This window comes from Panthera onca, chromosome X (genome assembly GCF_046562875.1).
Source record: "Panthera onca isolate mPanOnc1 chromosome X, mPanOnc1 haplotype 2, whole genome shotgun sequence".
In the NCBI taxonomy this organism is placed as follows: Eukaryota; Metazoa; Chordata; class Mammalia; order Carnivora; family Felidae; genus Panthera; species Panthera onca.
This window is the reverse complement of record NC_138357.1, coordinates 114048065-114071602: the sequence shown is the minus strand read 5'-3', so window position 1 is coordinate 114071602 and position 23538 is coordinate 114048065. Positions and strand designations below refer to the sequence as shown.

Here is a 23538-nt window from a genome sequence, read left to right as displayed (position 1 = left end):
AATCACAGAGGAGGGGGGTCTGAGTCTTGACACTGTTGAGATGTCTGTCGAATTAGCCAACTTCAGGGGGCCTGTCTGGATAGCTCATTACCAAACTCCATAAAACTGTATTGGTTACCACTACTTTGTGGCTGCATAGGTATTTATCACTCAAAGCAGAAGGCACCCGGACATGAAGGAACTTGGTGGAAGAAAGAGGACACTTCCAGTTACCTCCTCTGAAACACTTGGCTATCATCTGCCTCTTCCTATGCCTCTGTGTTACTTTCTACCCCCCAATCTCTTCCCTTCATCTACCTCAGGACCTGACCCATAGGAGGGGGTCAATAAATGACTGTGGAATTGACTTATAACCAACATAAGGAAGAAATATTTATAAGAAAGTACTAGCATGCCTTTAAAATGTTTCATGGAGCCATTTTGCTTTCCACCCAGTTTCCCTAATATTTAAGGAGGGCAGGTATCCCCCTGCCTTTCTTTTTTAACATCTTTAATGACATATAATTTTTATGCCATAGAATTCACCCATTTTAATTGTATGGTTTGAATAGTTTTAATAAATGTATATAGTTGTACGACAATCAACATAACCCAGTTTTATTTTTTAATGTTTTATTTATTTTGAGAGACAGAGAGAGAGACAGAGCGAGGGCGAGCACAAAGAGGGGGAAGGGCAGAGAGAGAAGGGGACAGAGGATCCAAAGTGGGCCTTGCGCTGGCAGACTGACAGCAGTAAGCTCAATGTGGGACTCGAACTCACAAACCGTGAGATCATGACCTGAGCTGAAGCTGGACACTCAACCAACTGAGCTACCCAGGAGCTCCAACATAACCTAGCTTTAAAACATTTCCACCAAGTATACTGTTTTGTATGTGAGGCACTGGATATAGAATTATCTGGAAAACACCAATTTAGCTAAAAGTAGGAGATACAGGTGCCAGTAGCTACTGTCAACTACCACTGGCTATGAAGCAGGCTTCAATATCACACTTGCCCTTTTTTATATCCCTACAACCAGACACAGCTCCCACTCAATGCTGCTTGACCCCCTAGTGATACCCACAAAGTGGAGGAAATTTTGAGAGACAGTTAAACAGGAGGTGAGGGTTATGGGCCAGGAGTCAGGACAGTCAAGACTAGGTTCAATCTTGGCTGGGCTGTCCTCAGCACAAAATCTGAGGCAACCGTGCAATAGCTCTGGACATCAGTGTCCTTAGATGTAAAAGGAGAGGCTGGCCGAGGAGGGACGGGAGGAGGATCTGGTTAACTTCAGTCGAACACTCTAAGCAAATTTCAACTTATTCTAAAATTGCAATATACAACAACTAAAACCAAGGTTTCTCTGGTTAAATTAGAGAGTGGGGCTCGCCCATCTTCCACCCAGGTCCCCAAAATAATCTCAGTAAAGTTCTGGAGGCTCCAAAAAATCACACTGGACCAGGCCTGAGTTCTAGCCCACTCTGACACGTCACGGCTCTCGTCACAGGCACTGTAGCTCCGAAGACCCCTGATCAAACAAGGCCACCACAGCCTCACATTTTAAATTATTATGATATATTTGAAAAGAAGAATTTGTTTTTACTACTGAGGCATTTGGGCCCTAATTCAGCAGTACTGGAAAATAAAAACATGCTGCTAGTTTGGATACACCAATGGTTTTAAGATATAAATAAATGTATAAGCAAAAAGAATGGATTAACTGAGACTATGATTTTAATTTTACATCATATGGAATGAAGATGTTCTCTACTTTAATTCAAACACTTATTGAGGCACTACCAGGAAAGAGACATTGTCAGTTCTTGGGCCTGTGACATGCAAGTCAGTCCAACCAGCCATCCCACCCTCGCAAGGAAGTGACAAATTGATGCCTGGGGAAAGGCAAGGGTAAAGGATGACAAATTCACAAATGTGTGAATAAGCGTAGACTCACTCTGACGGGATACAGCTGGGGTGATGCAGAGGAAGGCAGGATTACATTCAGGAGGGAGTTTACAAAGGAGGAGGCATTTGATATATCTTGAAAGAAAAATATAATTCCAAATCCTTTTTGGACGTGGGAAGATTACAAATTTTAAATGAGTAGCAGACAGAGATGAAGAGGAAGGGAATGAAATTAATTTGGGGGGCAGGCATTTTCCATCTATTCATCAATTAGATGGATTTAATTAGTCCAAGATCAGGTAGAAATGAATGCACACATGCACATAAAAAAAATAAAGGCACAACTTATCCAGTGATTGAGATGAATTTGTCTCTATTTTTTGGAAAGATTTTTTAAAAGCTAATGAATTAGCCTAAGACTGAAGTCCTAAGTCAATTCTTTAGCTTTCTGTCTTTTTAAAAATGTTTATGTATTTATTTTTAAGTAATCTCTGCACCCAGTGTGGGGCCCAATCTCACAACCCTGAAAGCAAGAGTTGCATGCTCCTCTGAATGAGCCAGACAGGTACCCCTTAAGCCCTTTTGTCTTAGAGTCCTTGAAGAATCTGATTAAAAAAAAAAAAAAAAAAAAAAAAAAAAAAAAAAAAAACAAACAGTGATTTCCTATTTCCAAAAGTAGGAAAAAAAGACACATTCAAAGGTGCAGAGAAAATGTCGCGTACAAAAGGTTCGAGGACCCTGACACCAAATCAACATCCCTTACAGTAATTATTGACTGGCATTCCAATTTTAAGGAACTTGTTCTATTAAAACTCCCCAAGAAGTCCAGTCATGATTCACATCTCCCTCACCAAAAAAAACCACATTATATTTCAATCTCTAAACTTCTAGAAGTTTATATAAGATTAAAAACAGACTGTTTAAGAAATTGAACTCACATGCACACAGCCCATGACTCCCTTCAGATGATTTTATAATCTACTCATATAAAAAACAAACCAACTTAAAAAATGCCCTCAGCTTAAAAAACAAATCAAAGCAGAACAAACAGAATAAACATATCAGCAAGCAGTACATAACACACACACACACACACACACACACACACACACACACACACACCAAGGAAATAACATTAAATCCAGGATGATTCTCTGGACTCCATTTTAGGTCACGTAGATTAAAACCCCATGTGTCACAGAGTCTGGTAGAAAGCCTTCTAGAACTTCCAACAGTGGTAGAAAGTACCAGGTAACCCTTATAACTGTTGTCCTTTGGGATTCCAGAACAAAAGTATCGAGCCCAGGGTTGTCTACTTTCACCAACATCAAAATCTAAGGTTCTTTCATTAAAGTGACAAATATCTGATGCACTACTGGTTCATAATCACTTATCCAAAAGCCCCGAGGATGGAATTTTTCAGGTTTTTGGAAAAGAAATTTATTACACATACCACACAACAGATAACATCCTCAGCTGGGGTCTGGGGCTGTACCCAACCATCAAATACATTAAAATTCTGCAGCAAATGCATGATTTGTCACCCCAAGTAGGATAAAGACTATACATAAATGCCTATTAGTCCAGGACAAGGTTTATATCACCCCAAAGTAATAAAACCTTTTAGTTTTCTAGCTTTTTGTATTTTGGAAATGCAATAAGGGTATGGACTTCTGTTACATTCTGGGGGGAAAGAGACTAAGTTAAGTGAGACTGGTACCTGGTTCTCAAGGAGCTTATAACCAAGAAGAGGAAATGAGGCACGTAAACAGAGTTCTTGACGAGGCAACAGTGAGGGAAAGGTAAGACTGATGTCTTCAGGTTAAAGCACCAGAGTATCATGAATGGGGAATCATTTCCCAAAGGAAGGATTTAGGCTCCCTTCTTGGAGGGGTAAAATGGCACCGGGCTCTGTACAATGTTTGAGGACTTTGACCGGAGGAGTAGGAGTTGGCAGGGGTGGGGGAGAGTTTTCCCCAACCATTCCTGTGACAGGTGGGGCACCCGCTCCTTCTATGCCTTCCCAGATTCCCTTCTCTGGGGGTCCCCGTCAACAGGTCTGAGGTTGGACGAGCAACCCACAAGCACCCTGGTGATTCTCATCAATAGGGAAGCTCAAGGAACAGTCTACATCAGTGGTTCTCACACACGAGGGGGCATCGGCGCCAGATGCAAGACTTGTGAAAACAGAAGCCCCGAGGTTCCTGATTCTCCAGGGCTGCGCAAGGCCCGGGGATCTTCATCCCTGACAGGTTCCCAGGTGATGCCGATGCTGCTGGGCCAGGGACCGCGCCGTGAGATCCGCTGATCCAGCCATGGGTATTAGCAAATATTCAATGCTAGCCAAAAGCGAAACAATGGTGGGGACCTGGAGGGAGGGCCAGTGTGGTGGTGGTGCCACAGCTGGGCGTGCCAGATCACAGATGTAGAGGGGACATCCAGTCCTGAGTCAGTCTGAGGAGCTGGGGCTAGTGAGGAGGGCCGGAATGAATACTACGCTTGTCATTTGGTCAGTAAATGTTAACTAAGTGCCCACTGTGTACCTAGCAGCAGAGAGGCAGCAGTGCCCTCGTAGAGCTTACTACAGTCTGCACCAGCCGTTCACAGATAGGGCCGGTTTGCTCCCCAGGGGACACAGCATTGCCTGGAGACATTTGTGGCCGCTGCAGCAGGAGGGGTGGTAAGGAGGTAATGGAGGCTAGAGATGGTAACCATCCAATACTGGGCACAGAACCGGCCTCACAACAAAGGGAGACCTGGTCCAAATGTTCATAGTGCCAAGGTGGGAAAACCCTGATCTACACTTAAATTCAGACGGGGGGAGACAAAACCTAAGGCGTACGTCACTATGTTGTGAACTCCAGCCCAATGCCGGCCTCCACGAAAAAGGGGACAGCAACCCCAGATCACAATGACCGCCTCTAGTCCTGGATGCTGCTGGGAATTTGACTTTCAAATTATTTCACTATTGTGAATTATGACACTTTTTAATCTCTTGCTGTAAAAGGAAGATTTAAAAAAAAAAAAAAAGGAAAATAACCTGACGAGCAAAGCCTTTCTGTTCCCTAGTACAGCGCACATCACGGCCCCTCCAACGACACTTTCTCCTGCTCAGATGACAAGCTCCGAGTCTTTGGGAGAAAGGAGATCCACAAGGATAACACAAAAGGAGTTAGCTTTTATCCTCCAAGAGGGCTGTACCCAAATCTGGGTGTTCAGCAGCATGGGCAGGCCGGGCACCCTCACAGGGAGACCCCCACTCTGAATCGGGACAGCAAGGTCTGTGTTGGAAGCACTTGAGGAAATCCTGAGACACCGAGCCTGGGGACTCTAAGGCACATCGAGTGTGCGAGGCACCAAAGCGCAGAGTAGGAAACTTGTTTCAAACTGGATGCGCCCAAATATGAGTTTTGGGGATACAAGTGAGCAAAAACGCCTTCCCTGGAAAGGTAGCATAAAAGAGCTCCCAGGTGAGGCCGGGAAAAAAACCAACATAAGGGAATCGACCCCTTTTTCTGCTACTTAAACATGTGGTGAGAAAGCAAAAAACTAGCTCAGACATGGAAAGTAAGAAGCTGCCTAGCCATCCATCAGGCTGCGGTCCCACAGCCAGCTGCAAAGCCAACAGGAAATAGTATCTCTCCCAAGCACATGCTGCAGCTGGAAAGGGTCCTAACAACCCCTTCTCTGAGGACCACTGCTTTCTTACTCCCAGAGAAAGCCTGTCCTCTCAAAGCACAGACAACCAGAAACTTTGCTTTTTCTATATCATATCAGTCAGAATGAAACATTCCACTCTTGACCGAAGGAACGAAAGTCACTGTGACACAGAAAAGCAGCCGCGATCCCCCACGCAAGTGCAGAGCCTCGCGTAAAGAGTTCTGAACACAGCACTGCACACTTATCTTAACTCGGTGGTTCCCAAAGAAATAGGACCTGGGTGCACCTCGCAGTCCACTCCTGATGCTGACCCCTTAACAGCCCTGCGTTGCTTGCAACCTGTCAAAACACTGCTTCATTTACATTTCACTGCATTCCCCCTTCCTCCGAACTGGTAACCACTCTCTTTTCTTTTGTCTGGTGTGATGGGGCCGCACGGGTTCTCCTACCAAGTGTCCTCAGTGCGATGAACCAATAAACCTTTGTCAGGCAAGGGTTTATCTTGGTGCTGTTGGGCTGAACGGTCTAGAGCAGGGACTGGAAAGAATGAAGGGTCTGTCAAGCCCCACGGAACACTGGCAACCACTACTAATCCCTAGAAACCCAAAGTAAGTTCAGGGGTCTTAGGTGATCAAATGTGTCATTTTCCAGCTAGTGACTGTGAACTTCAGAAAGAGGACTCATGGCTACTATGCCACTTTCACAAGACTCTGTCCAGTACAGAACCTGTTTAAATTTTAAGTCATTTATAAGTCTCCATTTGCTCAACTACCACTTGTCACGTGCCCAGTGAGTCTATGACACTCTTCTGGGCTATATAATGGGGCTATCGAATAGAAAGACACAGGCTCTGCCTCAAGGGACCCACGGTAGCCACAAGCCACCATGTGTCACCATCACAGGGGACAACTCCCAGGAAGTGAGTCAATGAACAAAGCTACCAGGAAGGTGGTACAAGCGTCCAGGGATGGAGTGAGGAGAGGTTAGGCAGGGCAAGTTTAGCTTTTGCCCCACTGTCATCATTTATTCAGAAGCCTCACCTGCCTTTGTCCAAATTTTGTCAAGGATCATTCTTTTTCCTAACCCTCCTGCTCAACTGGTGCTCTGAATCTCTAAGACTTTAATTCTTTGTTCAGAAAGATGCGAAATAGCCCATTTCTCTGGGTTACTTTTTCTGTCCCACCAAGGCTACAAATCTGTATCAACTGTAGTAAGAAAGAGGGAAATTCCAGATGTGGTGAGCTGGAGGAATCTCAGGGTACTTCATTTATGAATATTTAGACAGTGTCTCTCTTGTTATGAAAGTCCTGGCAATCTGTTCCCCAGCATGCATTTCAGATGAGTTTCAATATCATGAAAGCTTTACTGGGGGGAGAGGAGGTGATGTTAGTTGTTTAAATAAATCCTAATCAGCTGAGTTTCACTTTCCCCCAGAAAATACCAATCCACATGAACATTTTTTGAATCATCATAACTCTTAATCCTCACGGGAGCTTGTATGTTAGCCTGCCGAGGACAGAGATGTGAGGAAGGGGCTTCTCTCCTCTCTACTGCTGGGCGGTTTTTGTTATAGATCTGTCCACTGACCAGAAAGGAGGGCCACCCCACTCTCAAGCTCAGGGAACACAGGAGTCACATCACAATCTGAAAGCGATGCAAGGGGCTTTTTGGTGGACTTAGGTGCCTCGTGGAGATCCTGGAAGAACGTGCCCTTTACAGTGAAAGCCAGAAAGCAGGTAGGGGAAATTAGCTGCAGAAATTCTTTCTTTGGCCCATGAAAAACATCTGTCAATAAACATCCTTCAAGCCTTCACTGACACTGAGAATTCTCCTTCTGACCTCCTGCACACTTACAGGTATACTTACACCTATACCCGATGACCTCTCACGTTCCCACTAAACTGTCCCCATCTTCTTTTTGTCTCTCCCCTCTGGCTGCTCAGTTCTTTGAATGCAGAAATGTTTTACTCTGAATCGTTGAGCTTTTGGAACCGCATCAGAGGATGAAGATGCTGGGAGAGACCACAGGGGTTGTCTCTAGAGCAACCCTCGGACTTCACAGACAATGCAGACAATGAAGAGCAAGGCAGAGAAATAAAATTATTCATCCAAGGTCACACGGCTAGCGAATAACAAGCTGGTCCTAGAATGCACACCTCCGACTTTGGGCGAAAACACACCACCCAGCCTCTGTTAACAACACTCTTTGTTAACAACCCATCCTGGGGTGCCTGGGTGGCTCAGTTGGGTGTCTGACTTCGGCTCAGGTCATGATCTCACGGTTTGTGAGTTCGAGCACCACGTCGGGCTCTGTGCTGACAGCTCAGAGCCTGGAGCCTGCTTTGGATTCTGTGTCTCCCCCTCTCTCTGTCCCTCCCCTGCTCATGCTCTGTCTCTATCTTTCAATAATGAATAAATGTTAATTAAAAAAAAAAACCATCCCCCCACCGTGATGCTTCCAGAGAGCCAGGTGGATGGACATAATTAATAGATACTTATAGGACGGAACAAGGTTTGGGCTAGAGCCTAGATCCTCCCACATGCTTGAAGGAGCTGAGTATTCGGATCTGTGTTAATACCCAGGCCCAGAAAGCCCATCTTAGATCCGAGAATTCCTCTCAAACAGCCATGTCCAATACTGTGGCCACTAGGCACACGTAGCTATTGAGCACTTGGTTTGTGGCTGCTCCAAGTTGAGCTGTGCCGTGCACGTAAAAGACACACTGGACTGTGAAGACTCATATAGATAAAGAATAAAAATATCTCATTTGATAATTTTATACAGGTTACATGTTAAAGAGATACTATTGGGGATACACTGAGTGAAATAAAATACATTTACATATTTAATTTAGTAAGCTCACTTGTTTCTTCTTTCTTTTTTAAAAATGTGGCTGCTAGAAATTGTAAAATCACGTATGTGACTCACATAATATTTCTATTAGCCAGCTCTAAAACACAGCTACCCTCCCCACCCCTGCCCAGCTAATCTTTCCAAAAAGACTGGAATCTCCTGCCTGCAGACATGGCAGAGGGTGAAAAGAAAGCATCAGGAACAGGATCTTATCCGAGGGCTAGTTCTGAAGACCTGAGGATTAGTCACTGCAGCACGCCCTGCAGACTGTCCAATGTGCCACATCCTTACAAGTGACCCTCGGGTCCCTGCTGCTCAGAATCCTCCCAAGAGCAACCCACAAAGTCACCCAAGGAGGACCAAGGTCCTTTTTATTCTGGACAGAGGTGCACCATCTACAGGGAATTCTGACTTTACTTCTATTGAAAGTCTTTCCCTTAAAACAAAACCTCTGTTCCCCAGATTACTACTTGTGCAGACACAAATCAGGTTGGTCAAGACCACTGGTTGTCTCATGTCACGAGGACAGCCTACCCTGGGGACCACATTCCCATCACCTTTGAGGCTTGATGTGTCTTCCCCTTTTTCTTCTCCTGCCTATTCCCCATTCTGGTCGTCCAAGCAACATTGCTAATAACAGGGATCATTTAGAAACCTGTCAATTGCCGTAACTACAGAATAAGCAGTTGAATGAAGGAAGAACAGGCTACTGCCCAACAAGAGAAATGTTTGCAGAATGGTTTAAATATTCAATTCTTGAAAATTCTTCAGTGCCTAGAGGCACCTGGGTGTCTCAGCTGGCTGAGCATCCAACTTGAGTTTGGCTCAGGTCATGATCCAAGGGCTGTGGGATCGAGCCCTGCCATTGAGCTCTGCAATGAGTTTGGAGCCTGCTTAAGACTCTCTCTCTCTCCCTCTGCCCCTCTCTCCCCTGCTTGTTCTCTGTCTCCAAATTAAAGTTAAAAAGAAAGAAAGAAAGAAAGAAAGAAAGAAAGAAAGAAAGAAAGAAAATTCTTTAGTGCCTAAAGGTAGGTTTGGCATAAAAGTGTATAACCTGCATGAATAAACGCAGGGCCAGGTTGTCCTGAGGAATATTGATGAGTTCCAAACAGTGGTTCTGGAAGTGTGGGCCCTAAACCAGGCGCAGCAGCAGCACCTGGGAATTCCTTAGAAAAGCAAAGTTCCAGGTCCCACTGGACTAATGACTCAGAAATTGTGGAGGCGGGGCCCAGCAACCTGGGGGGTGGGGCCCAGCTCTCCAGGTGATTCTGGGGTCCACTCAAGTGTGAGAACCCCTGCATTAGAGTATTAGACAAGAGGGCTTTCTGCCTCTGACCAGGAGTCGGACAACAGCATTACCACATGGAAGGCACCAGACCTCATCTGAACCTTCCACACCAAGGCACAGCTACAGCACCTGCATCCGTATCTTCCATGAACTTGTTTATCAAAACCACCATTTCTGGTTTGGCAAATCCCACAAATTCATTTTCCTAAGTCTAAGGCAGTACCCCTCATTTGCTTTTGAATGGTATATTATTTCTCAATTAAAAGGATAAAGCTGTGCTTGCTCTTATATTAATCATAATTATATATGTGTGATTTATGTTCTCTCAATCTTTGGCTTTCCAAACTATATTAGCAGTCTGTCCACATTATGCTCATAAGAAAATCTGAAGCTGGAAAAAAAATAATAAAATCCCTAGAAGGAACTGAAGTAATTGTTTCTGACCAGAGCCTGTCCAGAATGCCCTAGTTACTGAAAGGATAGCTAAAGGGATTGGAGGCTTGCCAGATTAACAACTACAAATTCAGGACGCCCAGGTATATTTGCATTTCAGATAAACAACAAAGAGTACGGGGGACATACTTATAACCAAAAAATTATTCACTGTTTATCTGAAATGCAAATGTACTGAGCATCCTGTATTTTATCTGGCAACCATCCAGAACAGGAAATAGGACCTTTAGGAAGGCGTTAGGGAGACAACTATCCTCATACACTTAAAGGGCTGTTAGGAGAAAAATGGGCTAATATCATTGTAGACCCAGAGACTAAAATTCGTGGGTAAAAATTCCAGGAAGAGCGTATGTGGCTCAATGGAAGAAAGACATCTGCGTGTAGAGAGATTTTAGTCGAGACGCACTGAGGATGCTGGCTGGCAGGCAGGCAGGCAGGCAGGCAGGCAAGGGCTGGGAGTGCTGGCTGAGTGCTGAGGCAAGAAGGTAGGGCCTCCCTGACTTAAAGGCCTATGAATCCCCCAACTGCTTGAATTGCCATTCTCTACAGCCTTTCTGCCTCCTGAATGATGCAAAGTGATTGGGTATATATGGATAAGCCCCAGCTCTGATACAGGCGGCAGGAAAGAACCACATTCCATAAAGAAGAAAACCCCCCAAGAGTGCCAAATCTAACTTGTGCCCACCCACTGGTAGGACCCAGTGGAACACATTTGGGTATATTTTTTCTGATGTATTTTAAAACGCCATTAAGGTGAAGGGGATTAAAGAGTACACTTATCATGATGGGCCCTGAGTAATGTACAGAATTGTTGAGTCGTGATATTGTATACCTGAAACTAATATAACACTGTATGTTAACCATACTGAAATTTAAAAGACTTAATTTAAAAAGTTAAACAGCCATTAGGATCATGTGAGGATTTTTCAAAAGCACGTCCATGACTGAAAAACCCTTAACTGCTTCCAAATGTAAAATATGGATAAATAAGGAAACTCACTCTTTGTCCTGCTGTCCATTTCTGGTTTTGACGAGTCTGGAGTTGCCGTCGTTGGAGGTAACTTCTTTCCAATTGTCTGAGGAGGAAAGAGATCATTTTACTTAACTAGATGATTCCCTCCATTAAGCAAAGAAAGAAAATCAAGTTCATGATGACAAAATGTTCACAACTGTTTCTAAAAACCACACCCTCGAGGCGTGGCTACTCCGAGCAGGGGCTGCCATTCTTTGACAGGTCAGAGCCTCGATAACAAGCATAACAAGCACCTGAGAGAACCAGGGAGAAAGGGTTTCATCCTTGTAGGCGCTCCAAACCTTTTATTCCCATTCTTCCTTGATGCTCTTACTAAAAGGCTGATGATTTTCAGCAAAGTAGACAGGTACCTTTCCCCTCACTTGATGAGAAGCTGACTATATCCGTGGAGGCACAGCACCTGGCCCAGAGGAGGCACTCAAGAGTGTGTGCAGAGTGGAAGAATGATAGTAAGAAGAAAAGGATAAAAAGACAGAAAGACGGGAAGGATAAAGGGAGGGAGGGCCAGAAGGACAAGTGGATGGGCAGGTGGAAGGACAGGCAGAAGCAAGAATGTCCAGGGCAGGTGTGCCTTATCGCATGCCCCAGCCGTGGAAAATGCACCGTGCCTCGTGGGGTGGGAGCGAACACGCCCACGTCCTCTAGCACAGGTCTATCTGCCCTAAAAGTGGAACGAGGGGAGCCCGCAGCGCTCTTCCTTCCAGCCTTTTAACCTTCCAGGGCTTTAAGAAAGGCCTGTGCCACAGACCCTGGGTGTCTATTTACTAGTAAAAAAAAAAAAAAATGATGAGTTTGTGTGGAGTTCATTTTCTTCCCTTCGTTCCAGGCTAATTCTATTATCATTCATTATTAATAAACCATCCACAGAAAAGACTGATACTGTCACTGACTAAAGATGTTTCTGAAAACACAAGTGACTCAGAGGCTCAAAGGCACCAAAAATGAAAAAACAGACAGTAAACAAAATGCTGCTTCCAAAGGCAAGGTCCCTTCCCACTCTTCTCCTTTGCCACCACATTTGTGTGATAATGATTAATGCCCGAGGAAATGGTCTATTGATACCTGGGAAATGGCTGTCAACATCAAGTAGCTGGGGCAATTCAACCTCCCCAACAACGAAGGGTTTCCCTAGCGAGAATTCCAGCCACTGGGAAAGCCAAACATAGCTGCACCTTGAACACGTGAACAGGAATGAATTGGCATGGCGGAATGTTTCTTCAAATAAGACTGATTCACCACAGTTTTTAATTTGAAAAAGTCCTTGATGCTTCAAATGTTGAAACTAACATTAAATATGAATAAATCACAGAAAGAGGAAAAGATAAATCAAATCCTCAGCCCTTTATGAATTTTTAAAAACATTTGTGACAGAAAGCTTTTACATTTTACACAGTGACATTTTTATTTAGTGCCACAGGGCTTTCTAAATTGGATAAAAAATGAAATCCAAAATATTATGCCACCCCTCCACTGCTGCTAAGTACTCCAACTAAATAATATTTTGTGATTCCAAGGAAACATCAAGGAGGAAAAAAGTGTGTTGTTATTCGGCCATAAGGTCAAATTTGATGAGAAACCGTTCTTAGACTTATCTTCAAAAACCAGGAACTGACAGGAAAAGTAGGCACTGTCAAAGTGTCATTCACATTCCTGTTCACACTTCCAAAAGCATCGCCATCAATCTCTGTTTTTCCCTTTTGGACCAGACTAAAGTATCACTGCCATTAACTCATTAGGAAGAAGAAAAGAAAAACCACTGGCACGTCAGTTTTCACTGACAGTGGAGAGAAGAAATCAGGAATATGCAGAAGGAAACACTATGCTCAATCCTGACTTGGGTTCCTTTCTGGGAAAAAAAAATGAAGCTTCCAGTGGTTTGGGCGTTAAACCAGGTGCCTTCCTTTAGAGACCTTCATAGGTTGTATGCTCGGACAACTCCCCCTTATTTAGTAACAAAAGGAAGCACTGCCCGTGGTCCCTGATGCCCTGGTTCACAGGACAGTGCAAGCTAACAGACATCAAGAAGATCCACCGGTTAAATACACTTACTTCTATACAGAAAAACACGTAAAGAACAGCTTACTCTGTTCTGTTTTCTTGCTATTTCAGAAAATACAGCACGCTGGCCTTTGCATGGATCCCAGCAACAGGGGTGATGGTGTGGCTGAAAATGCACTCACCTTCCAGGGGTGCTGGGCTTATTAGCTCCTCCTTCCTTCCTCTTGGGCCATGATTGAAGGTCAAGAGTAAGTCAAGATCCTCCCCTCTCAGCTTGGTCTCCCAGGCGTCCCAGAGATGGGAAGTATTCAGGAGTTGCTCTCTTCTCTAAGAGCTAGAGAAGTATGGTTCCCAGGCGAGTGGCACGGGTATCACCGGGAACTTGTTAGTAAAGCAAATTCCCGGGCCCCACCCCAGGCTTTCTCAATCAGAAACTCTGGGGATGGTTCCTGGCAGTCTCTGTCTGAACACACCCTCCAGGGGACGCTGATGCACACTCGAGATTGAGAAGCACTGACCCAGAGGTAGGAGGGATTCCATTAGCACTAGCCAAATACCTTTCAAGGATTAACAACTCAGGTGCCTATTCTCATATCTATATGAATCATAAGCTGTCTTTTTCACTCTTCTTCCTCTTCTCTCTCTCTTTCCAGAAGGCTTTGTTGCCTTCTACTTTCTCTATTCTCAGCTGGCATAACAAATGGTCATTCCTACTAAATCAGTCAGTGCAGAGAGGAATGAGAGTTTAGGAGAGCCAACAGGGTGACAATGTCACTGAGGGGAAAGAATGGGGACATAGGTGGCCATGAGATTCTTCACCAAAGAAGCCCTAGAAGGATGGATGGGACAGATGGACGAATGGATGGAAAGATGGTTTTGTACCAACAACGGAAGACCATACCTAGCCTCATACTACCATGAAGGTCAAGTGGGCAGATCTGCATGATTGTAGTGACCTCCAGGGAGAGCCACGTCCTGCTGCTCCTCCACAGTGTTTCCCTCTATGGGCATGTTAGGTGGGACATCGCTTCATTGTAGGAGACTGTCTCACACTAAAGGACATTAGGTGACCTTTGCTCCTGCCCACTAATAGCCTTCAGTGCTCCTCCGTCAATGCATCCACCCCAAATGCCCTACGCCTTTCTAAATGCCCCCTTTGAGAACCTCTGTCCTCCGCCCTTCCTCTAAATCCAACAACAAAGACAAGGAGTAATGAATTACTGCTTTCCCACCCGGCTTTCAGCTTCCCCTACACCTCTGAAAACATCTTTGGTCCAGTGGGCTAAAAGTGAACAGAACCCGAACTTGCAAAGGGCAATGCCTAGGGGCGCCTGGGTGGCTGAGTCAGTTAAGTGTCCAACTCTAGATTTTGGCTCAGGTCATGATCTCACGGTCCTGAGATCGAGCCCTGAGTTGGGCTCCACGCTGAATGTGGAGCCTGCTTGAGATTCTCTCTCTCTGTCTCTCTGTCTCTCTCTCTCTCTTCCTCCCTCCCCTTCAAAATAAATAAACATTTAAAAAAAACTTTAAAGGGCAATGCCTAGCTCCAGTACACACATAGGTCAGATATAATTGAAGGCCAGGCCTAAGGAGACAGAAAAATCAGGAAATCACATCCAGACATCTCTCATCCACTTTAAGGCAGTGACGAAGGACGTTAGGCTTATAGCAGCTGTGGAAGAGGATTCAGCATCTCCATTCCTTGCTTCCTCGGCAGGGTTCCAAGATCTTGCCCTCTGGGTGCCCTAAGAAGATGGCTTATCCAGGACAAGCACCGGCCATGCACTTGGGGGCTGTGTGGACTCAGCTCAGGACCCGGCTCTTTCACTCCTAAGAGATGTGCAAACAGGCCCATTTTACCATCTGCCTTGTGAAGGAACAGCTGAGCGCTTCCTCTTCTCCGTGCTGTGGTCTAAAGACCTCTTAGTGGCCACATCTGTGCTACTCTGCTCTGCTTGCCCCCCAGCTTGGAAGCCACTGCTTGGTCTCGGAAGACATGTACATATGGACGGCTGCATAAAGGTGAAAGCTCTACAAATCGACAACTATTGGTTGCCACTGACAATGAGCTACTATTGCTATTGATCTACTTCAACAAACAGTAATCACCAGGCTGCCATCAACTTTTGCCTCTCCTACCACATCCTAATGTCCATTTTAAAAAATGACTTTTAAAAATAAACAATTAAAAAAAGCGTTCCTTCGAATATTTAAGACCAGAAGCCTTTCTCCTACTAGCTTTCTCGACATAACCCTACATAAAGTTTCTGGGCGATTTTGTGTGTAGTAAGTAGGAGCGATCATATATATTCCTAGCTCTACAAGATCTGGTAATACAGCATCAAGAAAGATAACCCCCATATGATTTCAGTTACTGGAGCAAGTAATTTTTTTCCCCTCTTCTGTGCCAAAATGAAGAAACTAACGCTTGTAGGAAAGACAATCCCTGGATGTGAGCCCAGTAGAATCCAGTTCCCTAATGACTAATAGATCTGTTTCTCTTTGTGACCGCTGGAGCGTGAGACCAGGGTCCTGCTCAAACCAAGTCACTCCTGTGACTTTATTCTAATTCAGATGCAAACTCCTTTGAATGTATAAAATTTTCTAATTATAGGACAATGCTAAGGAGAAGGAAGTTTAAGTCCCATCTCTGAAAGTCTCCTCTCAGAATACTACGCATAACTCTTAATCACAGAGGCAATCAGGTTCAGTGGGTAGGGAGGAAAGAGAGAGAGAGAGAGAGAGAGCGCCCTATATTCAATCAGTGAAGTCTCTCTGTTGGTAGACCAGGCTTTCGGATACCTATTCCAGAAGAGGGTGATTTTCTGAGAAGCTATATGTAGACATTACTCAAGTGTTCACATAAAGCCAAACACAAGAGATGACTTTTCAAACAGCTGGTAAAATACAAGATAAAAGATGGTTCTTTCAAGGCATTCCTTTTACTACCTTCGTGTTTAACGCTACTCCTTCCCTTTATGCTCAGCACAGATTTATTAAGTGCCTGCTCAACGTGAGGCAGGGAAGCAGACGAAAAGGCAGGAGGATGTTTCACATTATCACCAACACTGAAACAGCAATTCATTGGGTTCTCCAGAGTAGTGTGTTGACGAGTGTCCAACCATTTGGCATGGTTCTCCCAAATGTGAGTCATATACAAGATATGGAGAGGTAAAGGCTATGGGAGATAGTGACAGGAGAAAAGAGAAACAGGATCTATATATAACCCTATCCACAACCTTTTAGCTTTCATTTACCATCGTAACTCAGAAAGATACACAAACTATTAAAACTCACTGTCAACTTTTAATATTTATTTTTACACATTCCTTTCATGAACACCTCTAATCGATGGTATTAGGAAAAGTCTGCTTGGTGCTCAGCAGAGAACGGTAGGAGCAGAGCCTAAGCCCTGTGAGCCAGCTCATGTCAGAGCCAGAAGAGAACAAGCACAAAGGAGCGTCTTCACAATGGGGGCCTGTGAGCTTCTAATGGGAGCCTTTTCTACTCGCTGGGAAATTTACATTAGCAACTGTCAATTCGTCCGCCTTTGGCTGGCTCAGCTTAAACTATTTGATACCAACAGGACATACGCCGGAATAAAATACAACTCAAAATTCTAAAGATAAAATACATGGTCCAGTAAAAGAAAAAATATATTTGTAGCTCCATTCTAGGGTCAGAGGTCATCTTTAAAACACCTCAGATACCACTGTGTCATTTCTGACACCTCCGAGAGGCATGCTTCAGCCTATTTTTAAACACCGCTATAAGAAAAAAACTTCTTAAGTAATCTCCTGATTTTAAAATTGAGCTTCAGACTTACGGTTACCCATATAATGTTTATTTCCCCAGTTGTCTTGAAAAGTTAGCAAAAGTTCAAATTACGTTAAACCTCTTTGCCCAATCATAGTCAAAGACCCGGTCAGATCCATAGCTCCTTTAGAAGCATTTGTTAGCTGTATTACGCTTAGAAAGTTTAACTGCTTTTCTCTCCTTTTCTCTTCAGAAATAGTGGCCTCCTTGAGAGCAGGACCTAGATGTAAATTATTCTCTCTACAAAGTAAAGGGTTAGTAAGTGTTGAACAGAGCAGGGAGTTTGAGGATGCCACGGATGCATGTGTTACCCTAGCATTAACAACCTCCCAAGACAACTGGTGAATGAGTGGAGAGTTCCTTCTTGACAAACGAGACTAGGAGGGCCCACTGTTTGTCACTGTCCTGTATCAGCTCTTTGCAGCATAATCTCTGGTGACAGCATATTTTCCAGGATTACTTCCTAGACCTCTGTCACCCCTGGCTTACTCTCTTGTTCCCAGGCGCACACCCCCAACCTCCTATTAATTACTGGTCACCATAAAGAAGAATCCAATCTCAGCCATGTTCCTGGTAGACAGCTCTCTGCCTGTGACTTCCAACTCTTCATCCTAGCCTGTTCCCTCGCGTTCTCTCAAGTTCCTACCTATTATGATCAAAAAACCCTCATGTGGAGGATTTATTATCATCCAGGTATGTGTACATACATGCGCACCCACGTGCATGCACGTGCGCGCGCGCACACACACACACACACACACACACACACACACACACCCCATTCTCTTGTGCTGAAATAATTTTCCAAAGTATGCTCCCAAGATGTCGTACCAACTAGCAAGTGCCAAAACACCGAATCCCACAATCTGGTAAATATGGAAAACATAGAACACTCGATCTAATCCTTGCATAATAGCAAATTAAAAGCTCTGAGAAGTCCTGTAGTTACCGTTTAACCTTAGCATTATCTAAGTGTCTTCTAAGCTCAACCAGTACTTCTTGTGCTACTTATGAACACATCACAAGAATGAGTAGTGTATGGAAGAGCTGGATGAACATCACTGCCTCTACTTCCTGAAGTCTCCTGGCTCATCCTCTTTGTTTCCTAGACTCACGACTTGGAATCCACCCTTGATTACACTCTTACTGCATGTTCTCCTGTCAAATCCACCACCAAAGCTCTGTTTTCAGATTTGCCCCTTCTTCTCTGACCCCAGCCTAGAGCCCTGTTACTATCACAGAGACCATTTCACTAGTTTTCTAGACAAGGATCCTATTCCCCAATTCAGGCTACTGCCTCTGATCTCCCATGAGACTCAACTTTTAGTCAACCTCCACTATCACCCCTTACTATCTCCCTTAAAACACTCTGAATATATACTGCTTCTTAATGGCCGTTCACAGAAAGTCCCAAAGCCCTGAAGACATTTACTTCCAATTGCTGCAACCTGCTATATCTCTCAGTGGCTGGTACCTTTCCCTGTACTCTTAAGACTATTAGCAACCTTTTTCTGAATATAAAACACAGATGCCCATCTTTGATGCCTCCATTAGGCCTTCCAGGCTTTACTCTTTCAATCTGTACAATAAAAACTTTAGTATCTATCATTCTACTGAACATGTATATATGGAGTCTGCTTTACATTAGTATATTTCTCTCTCTTCCTGAGACACATGTGTGCATTTGTGTGTATCAGTCGAAAGATGTATCCGAGAATTGGAGCCAATTCTACCATTTATCACGCACTTTATCTTCTGCCAAGATTTGCTCATTTGGGTCATTTGTTTGCATTTTCAATAGCTCTAGAGACCATGCCCTAAAAAGACTGGCAAGATCCATAGAACACATTCACAGGTAGGATTTTCTCTTTGTCAAAACAAAATAACTTATTGAATGTTTAGTAGGGGCTTCACTCATGCTGGGGAAATGCAGTGTTGAAGAACAAATCAAAACCTACTTAAGTGCTCAATGAGGTGGAGAATGTACATTCAGACAACATTAAAATCATAGAAGGCAGCTCTCCAAACATCTGACGGTATATGAAAATACTGCTTATATTTTACCTCCACTGTGCCCAAGAGAGAAGCCTGCATCCTATTTTGTTGTAAGATCATCTTTTTCACAGAGGATGAACAGGCCAAAGTAAATTTCCATTTCATATACCACTTTGACAAAATACAATTCGCCATTATGCCCTAAAAGACTATTTTCCACCGCTATGACAGATAAAAGGAAAACATAACCCTTCTTTCTACTAGAGGATTACTTTTATCTTTTGCTTAACAATGCTCCCTTTTTAGATGCATCTGGAGAATTTAAAGAGTATGGTTAAAGGAGACAGAAGGATGTTATGGCAGGAGTACATACCATGGGCCTGGTCTGAGTGTCGTTCATCCAGGGCTTTCACATGACACTTGCTGTACTTTTGTGGACCGAGTCCTAATTTTTCTATAAAGTAGCTGTATGAATTCAATTAACATACAAAGATGCTCTCCGGATTTAAAATATTTTGATTTATTTAATCATAACATAGTCTAGGCTATTTCCCTTGCCGGGGATAGCACCTCCTCCCCCAGTGTATTTGAATCCCATCTCACTTTTAAGGTTCAAGGGAAGTCCAACTGGCTAAATCAAGGTTTCAGTAATGTTTCTACTGACACGCAGCCCACGATGGATCACGGCAGTTTCATGGCATACTTGAGGGCAAAACCACACTTAGTAGTTTTCCTTTATACCTCAGAAATATAGAATGTTGGCCTGCCCCCTCCCTTCCTTCCTTCCTTCCTTCCTTCCTTCCTTCCTTCCGCACTCTTTTCCAGAACTACCATGAGCCATGATCTATGCCGCAGGCTAGGTTAACAAAGATGGGATGGGCAGAGTCCTGGATCTTTACCAAGTTCAAAATTTAACAGTCCGTCTCAGACTCGTTAACAGAGCATCATAGTACAAAGAGATAAACACTACAACAAAGGTGTAGAGAAAACAGGAGCTATTAATAGTTCCACATTGGAAAATAAGACAGCAACGATGAAGCATGAGGCAGCTTCTGAAGAGTGAGCAGAAACTTGCTGGGTAGAGAATGATGGAAAGGGTATTCTACCTGAAGAAAAGCAGGAGCGTAGGCGAGAATGTTTGTGGGGAAGGGGGCGGTGCAGTCACGGGTGGAGGAAGGGAGAGCTTCCTGGGTCAGGAGGCCAGCAAGGTAAGTTGGGGCCCATGGTAAGTTTGCGCATTATCTTAAAGGCAACCAGCAGCAAGCAGAGGTGTGGTGTGGTCAAATTACTGACTTTAAGACCAATGATCCAGTGGCATTGGAAGGAATGAAGAAGAAAGGAAAGACATGCACAAGTCAAGGAGGTGAAGAGGAGGATGATGGAGTGATCCAACTGAGGCAGTGAGGGTGAAAGTGTAAAAGAGAGGTTCGAGAAGTATTTAGACCACCTACCTCTCTCTACTCCATGGTCACCACGGGGAGAAATCGGTGATCGTGAACTGGTTTGGATATACATGGACAAAACCCAAGCTCTGTTACGTCCTTAAGTCTACATATATGCATTCTACGTGGGTACAGAGTGCCAATGACATGCCAAGAACAACATTAAGTTCAGATCCTGATTACAAGAAGCAAAACAGGCCCAACACAGAGACTCGGGGATGCATTTCGGAGAATCTATCCTAATGTGAAGAATCACAGTGAATGTGTTCTCAGTGCTCTGAGGCTGGCGTGGTGACGTTTTGTAGAAAAAGTAGGCCTGTGATAGCTGTGAACAGTCAGCTTACTGTTAAAACACCAATCAATCTACTATTTGAAAATGAAAATATGAAAAAAAGATTTTTTGAATGTTTTATTTATTTTTGAGAGAGAGAGAGAAAGAAAGAGAGACAGAGTACAAGAAGGGGAGGGGCAGAGATAGAGAGGGAGACCCAGAATCAGAAGCAGGCTCCAGGCTCCAAGCTGTCAGCACAGAGCCTGGTGCAGGGCCCAAACTCATGAACTGCAAGATTATGACCTGAGCCAAAGTTGGACGCTTAACCGACTGAACCACGTAGGTGCCCCCAAAAATGAAAATATTTTTTTTAAAAAACAGAGATACCTAAGAAGTTCTTGACACAAATGAAAAAGCATCTTTCTAATCTGACAAGTGTAAAGTAAATAGTTGAGCCAACTAAGTCTCCCAAAATGTCTTTGCTAGAGATGAAAGTGGGAAATTTGTTTCCCCAAAAGAAATTTCCAGAGAAGATTTTATGTCCTTCAGAGCAAGAAAGGGAAATGAAATTGTTTCAGTCACAGAGGAGGTAATATTTGGAACGATGTTTTATTGTTTTGTTTTCGATCAAACCGCTATTTATAAGGCTAGGGCATACAATGGAATATCAGTCAGCCTTCAAAAAGAAGGAAATCCTGAAACATGGTACAACATGGACGAACCTTGAAAACATTATACTAAGTGAAATAAGCCTGTCACAGAAAGACAGATACTGTATGATTCCACTCACACGAGACACCTAGAGTAGTCAGATTCATGGAGACAGAAAGCAGAAGGGTTGTTTTCAAGGGCTGAGGGGAGGGGGAATGGGGAGTTAGTGTTTATGGGGGACAGAGTTTCAGTTCTGCAGGGTGAAACGATTTCTGGAGACAGTGGTGACGGCTGCACAACAACGTAAATGGACTTACTGTCACGGAAGTGTGCACTCACAAATTATTAAAATGGTAAATTTTATATTAGGTATATTTTATCACAACTTCTTAAAAGGCTAAGAGTATACCTCTCTTTCCCTACAAGCCTCTCTCTAAGTATGAATGTTAACTAGAAAGGCAAGAAACTGCTCATGACCCTCTGGTATCCTATCCTGATACTTAATATTTAACCATAAAATAATCAGGGGCGCAGACAGCATCAAACAAGGTGAGCTGGAGAACAAACTCATCTTTGTCCAGAAGCTCATTTCAGTCTTAAGGGAAACACTCCTTCCATCGAGACGATCTCTCAATCTGGCTCCTGCTATACGGCTCTGACTTTAATGCTGCAGGACTCATTCTTCACTTTCATTGCTTGCTCCAGACTCCCAAAGAACAACACTTACTCCTTTTTTATAAAAATCATCCGGTCTCCCCGATTTTATAGAAGAAGGCAAGAGAAAACTGCATCAAAACTTTAAGACTCAATCACACTCACTTTACATTTTCTTTCACTGCAAAGAACAAGTTCACATCACATACTTTTTCAAAACAGGAACTTCCTAAATATACCCAGAGGTCAGGTACACACTGGTTATATCTTCTATGACAGAGAGTGAAATTCTTAGAAAGGGCACCCTGAGGCGCTTCAACAACGGAGATCCTCAAAGAGAGATCAAATTAATCTCAGGGCATTCTAGGTATTAATGACTACAACATGCTCACTCGTCAATGAGGAGTGAACACAAAATCTGTGCCGTCCATGAAAACATCCTACATGTCAACCACTGGAACTTTCTCACCCTCTCCACGGTCCTACTGTGGTTGCTTGGAGTCTCGTGAACAGCACTGACTACACTCTCTGCTTTGTATTTATGGCTACTTATGTCTGTGTCTGTTTGACTAGAACGTAAGGGGGGGGGGGCGAGAACTGTGTCCTGCTAATCTCTGTATTCATTGGAGACACTAAACACTCAGAGTTTCCTCCAGTCGATAATAAATTCAACATTCATCAAAAATATTTAGATCTATGGAGAAAGTTCTATGTACAATGTGTTTTCTAGGTGCTGGTGATAGAAGAACGGAACAAGTAAAGCTGCCCCCCCCCCCCCCCCGCTTTCATGATAGCATCTGGCAAGAGGAGCGAATTAGTATTAAGTAGGATTCCTCTCTAAGAGCAAAGACTATGCGATCTTGGGCAGGTCACTTCACGTCTCTATACCTCTGTCTCCTTGTCTGAAATGGAGATGATAACACGTACCTTATAGATTTTCTAGGATTACAAGGAAAAAATGCATATGAAGTACTTAGCCATTACTGCCGTTGTTGAATTTTACTGAATAAAAAAATCAATCACTATAATGCTTCTTTATGAATCTAGTTACAAAGACTGACTGTTTTGATTACGGCAGCTTTTCAAAACGGCAGGTTAAACTGCCCCATTCCTTTGCTTGGGGAATGGAGAGCATGAAGCGACTTTTACAAGACGGTCACGCAGCAGAGACGAGCTTGGAGCAAAGCGATAATTCTGAAAAATGAGCAAGGAAGAAAAGCAATAGCAATCACCATAGAGTCACCGCCTGGGAGGAAAAGCAGACAACACAAAGAAACTCGGAGAAACAACTAAGGCCAGAGCCGACAACCCACAGAGCTTTCAGGTCAATAAAGCTTCAGTTAAGGTGGCGCCCTGCAGTGAGTGGCCAGAAGACTGTTCCAGAAGCCCCTCAAATACAGGCCCGTGCCAACTGCTTCTGGCTGCATCCAAACTGTTATCTACTGTTAACGATGGAAAAACAAGGCGTGTGTCTGGGAAAAATGGCCTGTTGTCAGAGAACAGAAAGCCTTTTATTGAGAATTTTGAGCCTTAGGAGC

At 43.8% G+C, this 23538-nt stretch overlaps 1 protein-coding gene across 11 annotated transcripts in view; it reads right to left on the bottom strand.

Annotated features, from left to right (window-relative positions):
- Positions 1-23538, bottom strand: part of SH3KBP1 (SH3 domain containing kinase binding protein 1) — a 332387-nt gene that overhangs the window by 89596 nt on the left and 219253 nt on the right. For all 11 annotated transcript variants that reach the window (XM_081793831.1, XM_081793833.1, XM_081793830.1 and 8 more), the window contains one exon: positions 11141-11216. In XM_081793831.1, coding sequence (XP_081649957.1) covers positions 11141-11216 — 76 coding nt within the window. The remainder of the gene's footprint in view (positions 1-11140; positions 11217-23538) is intronic.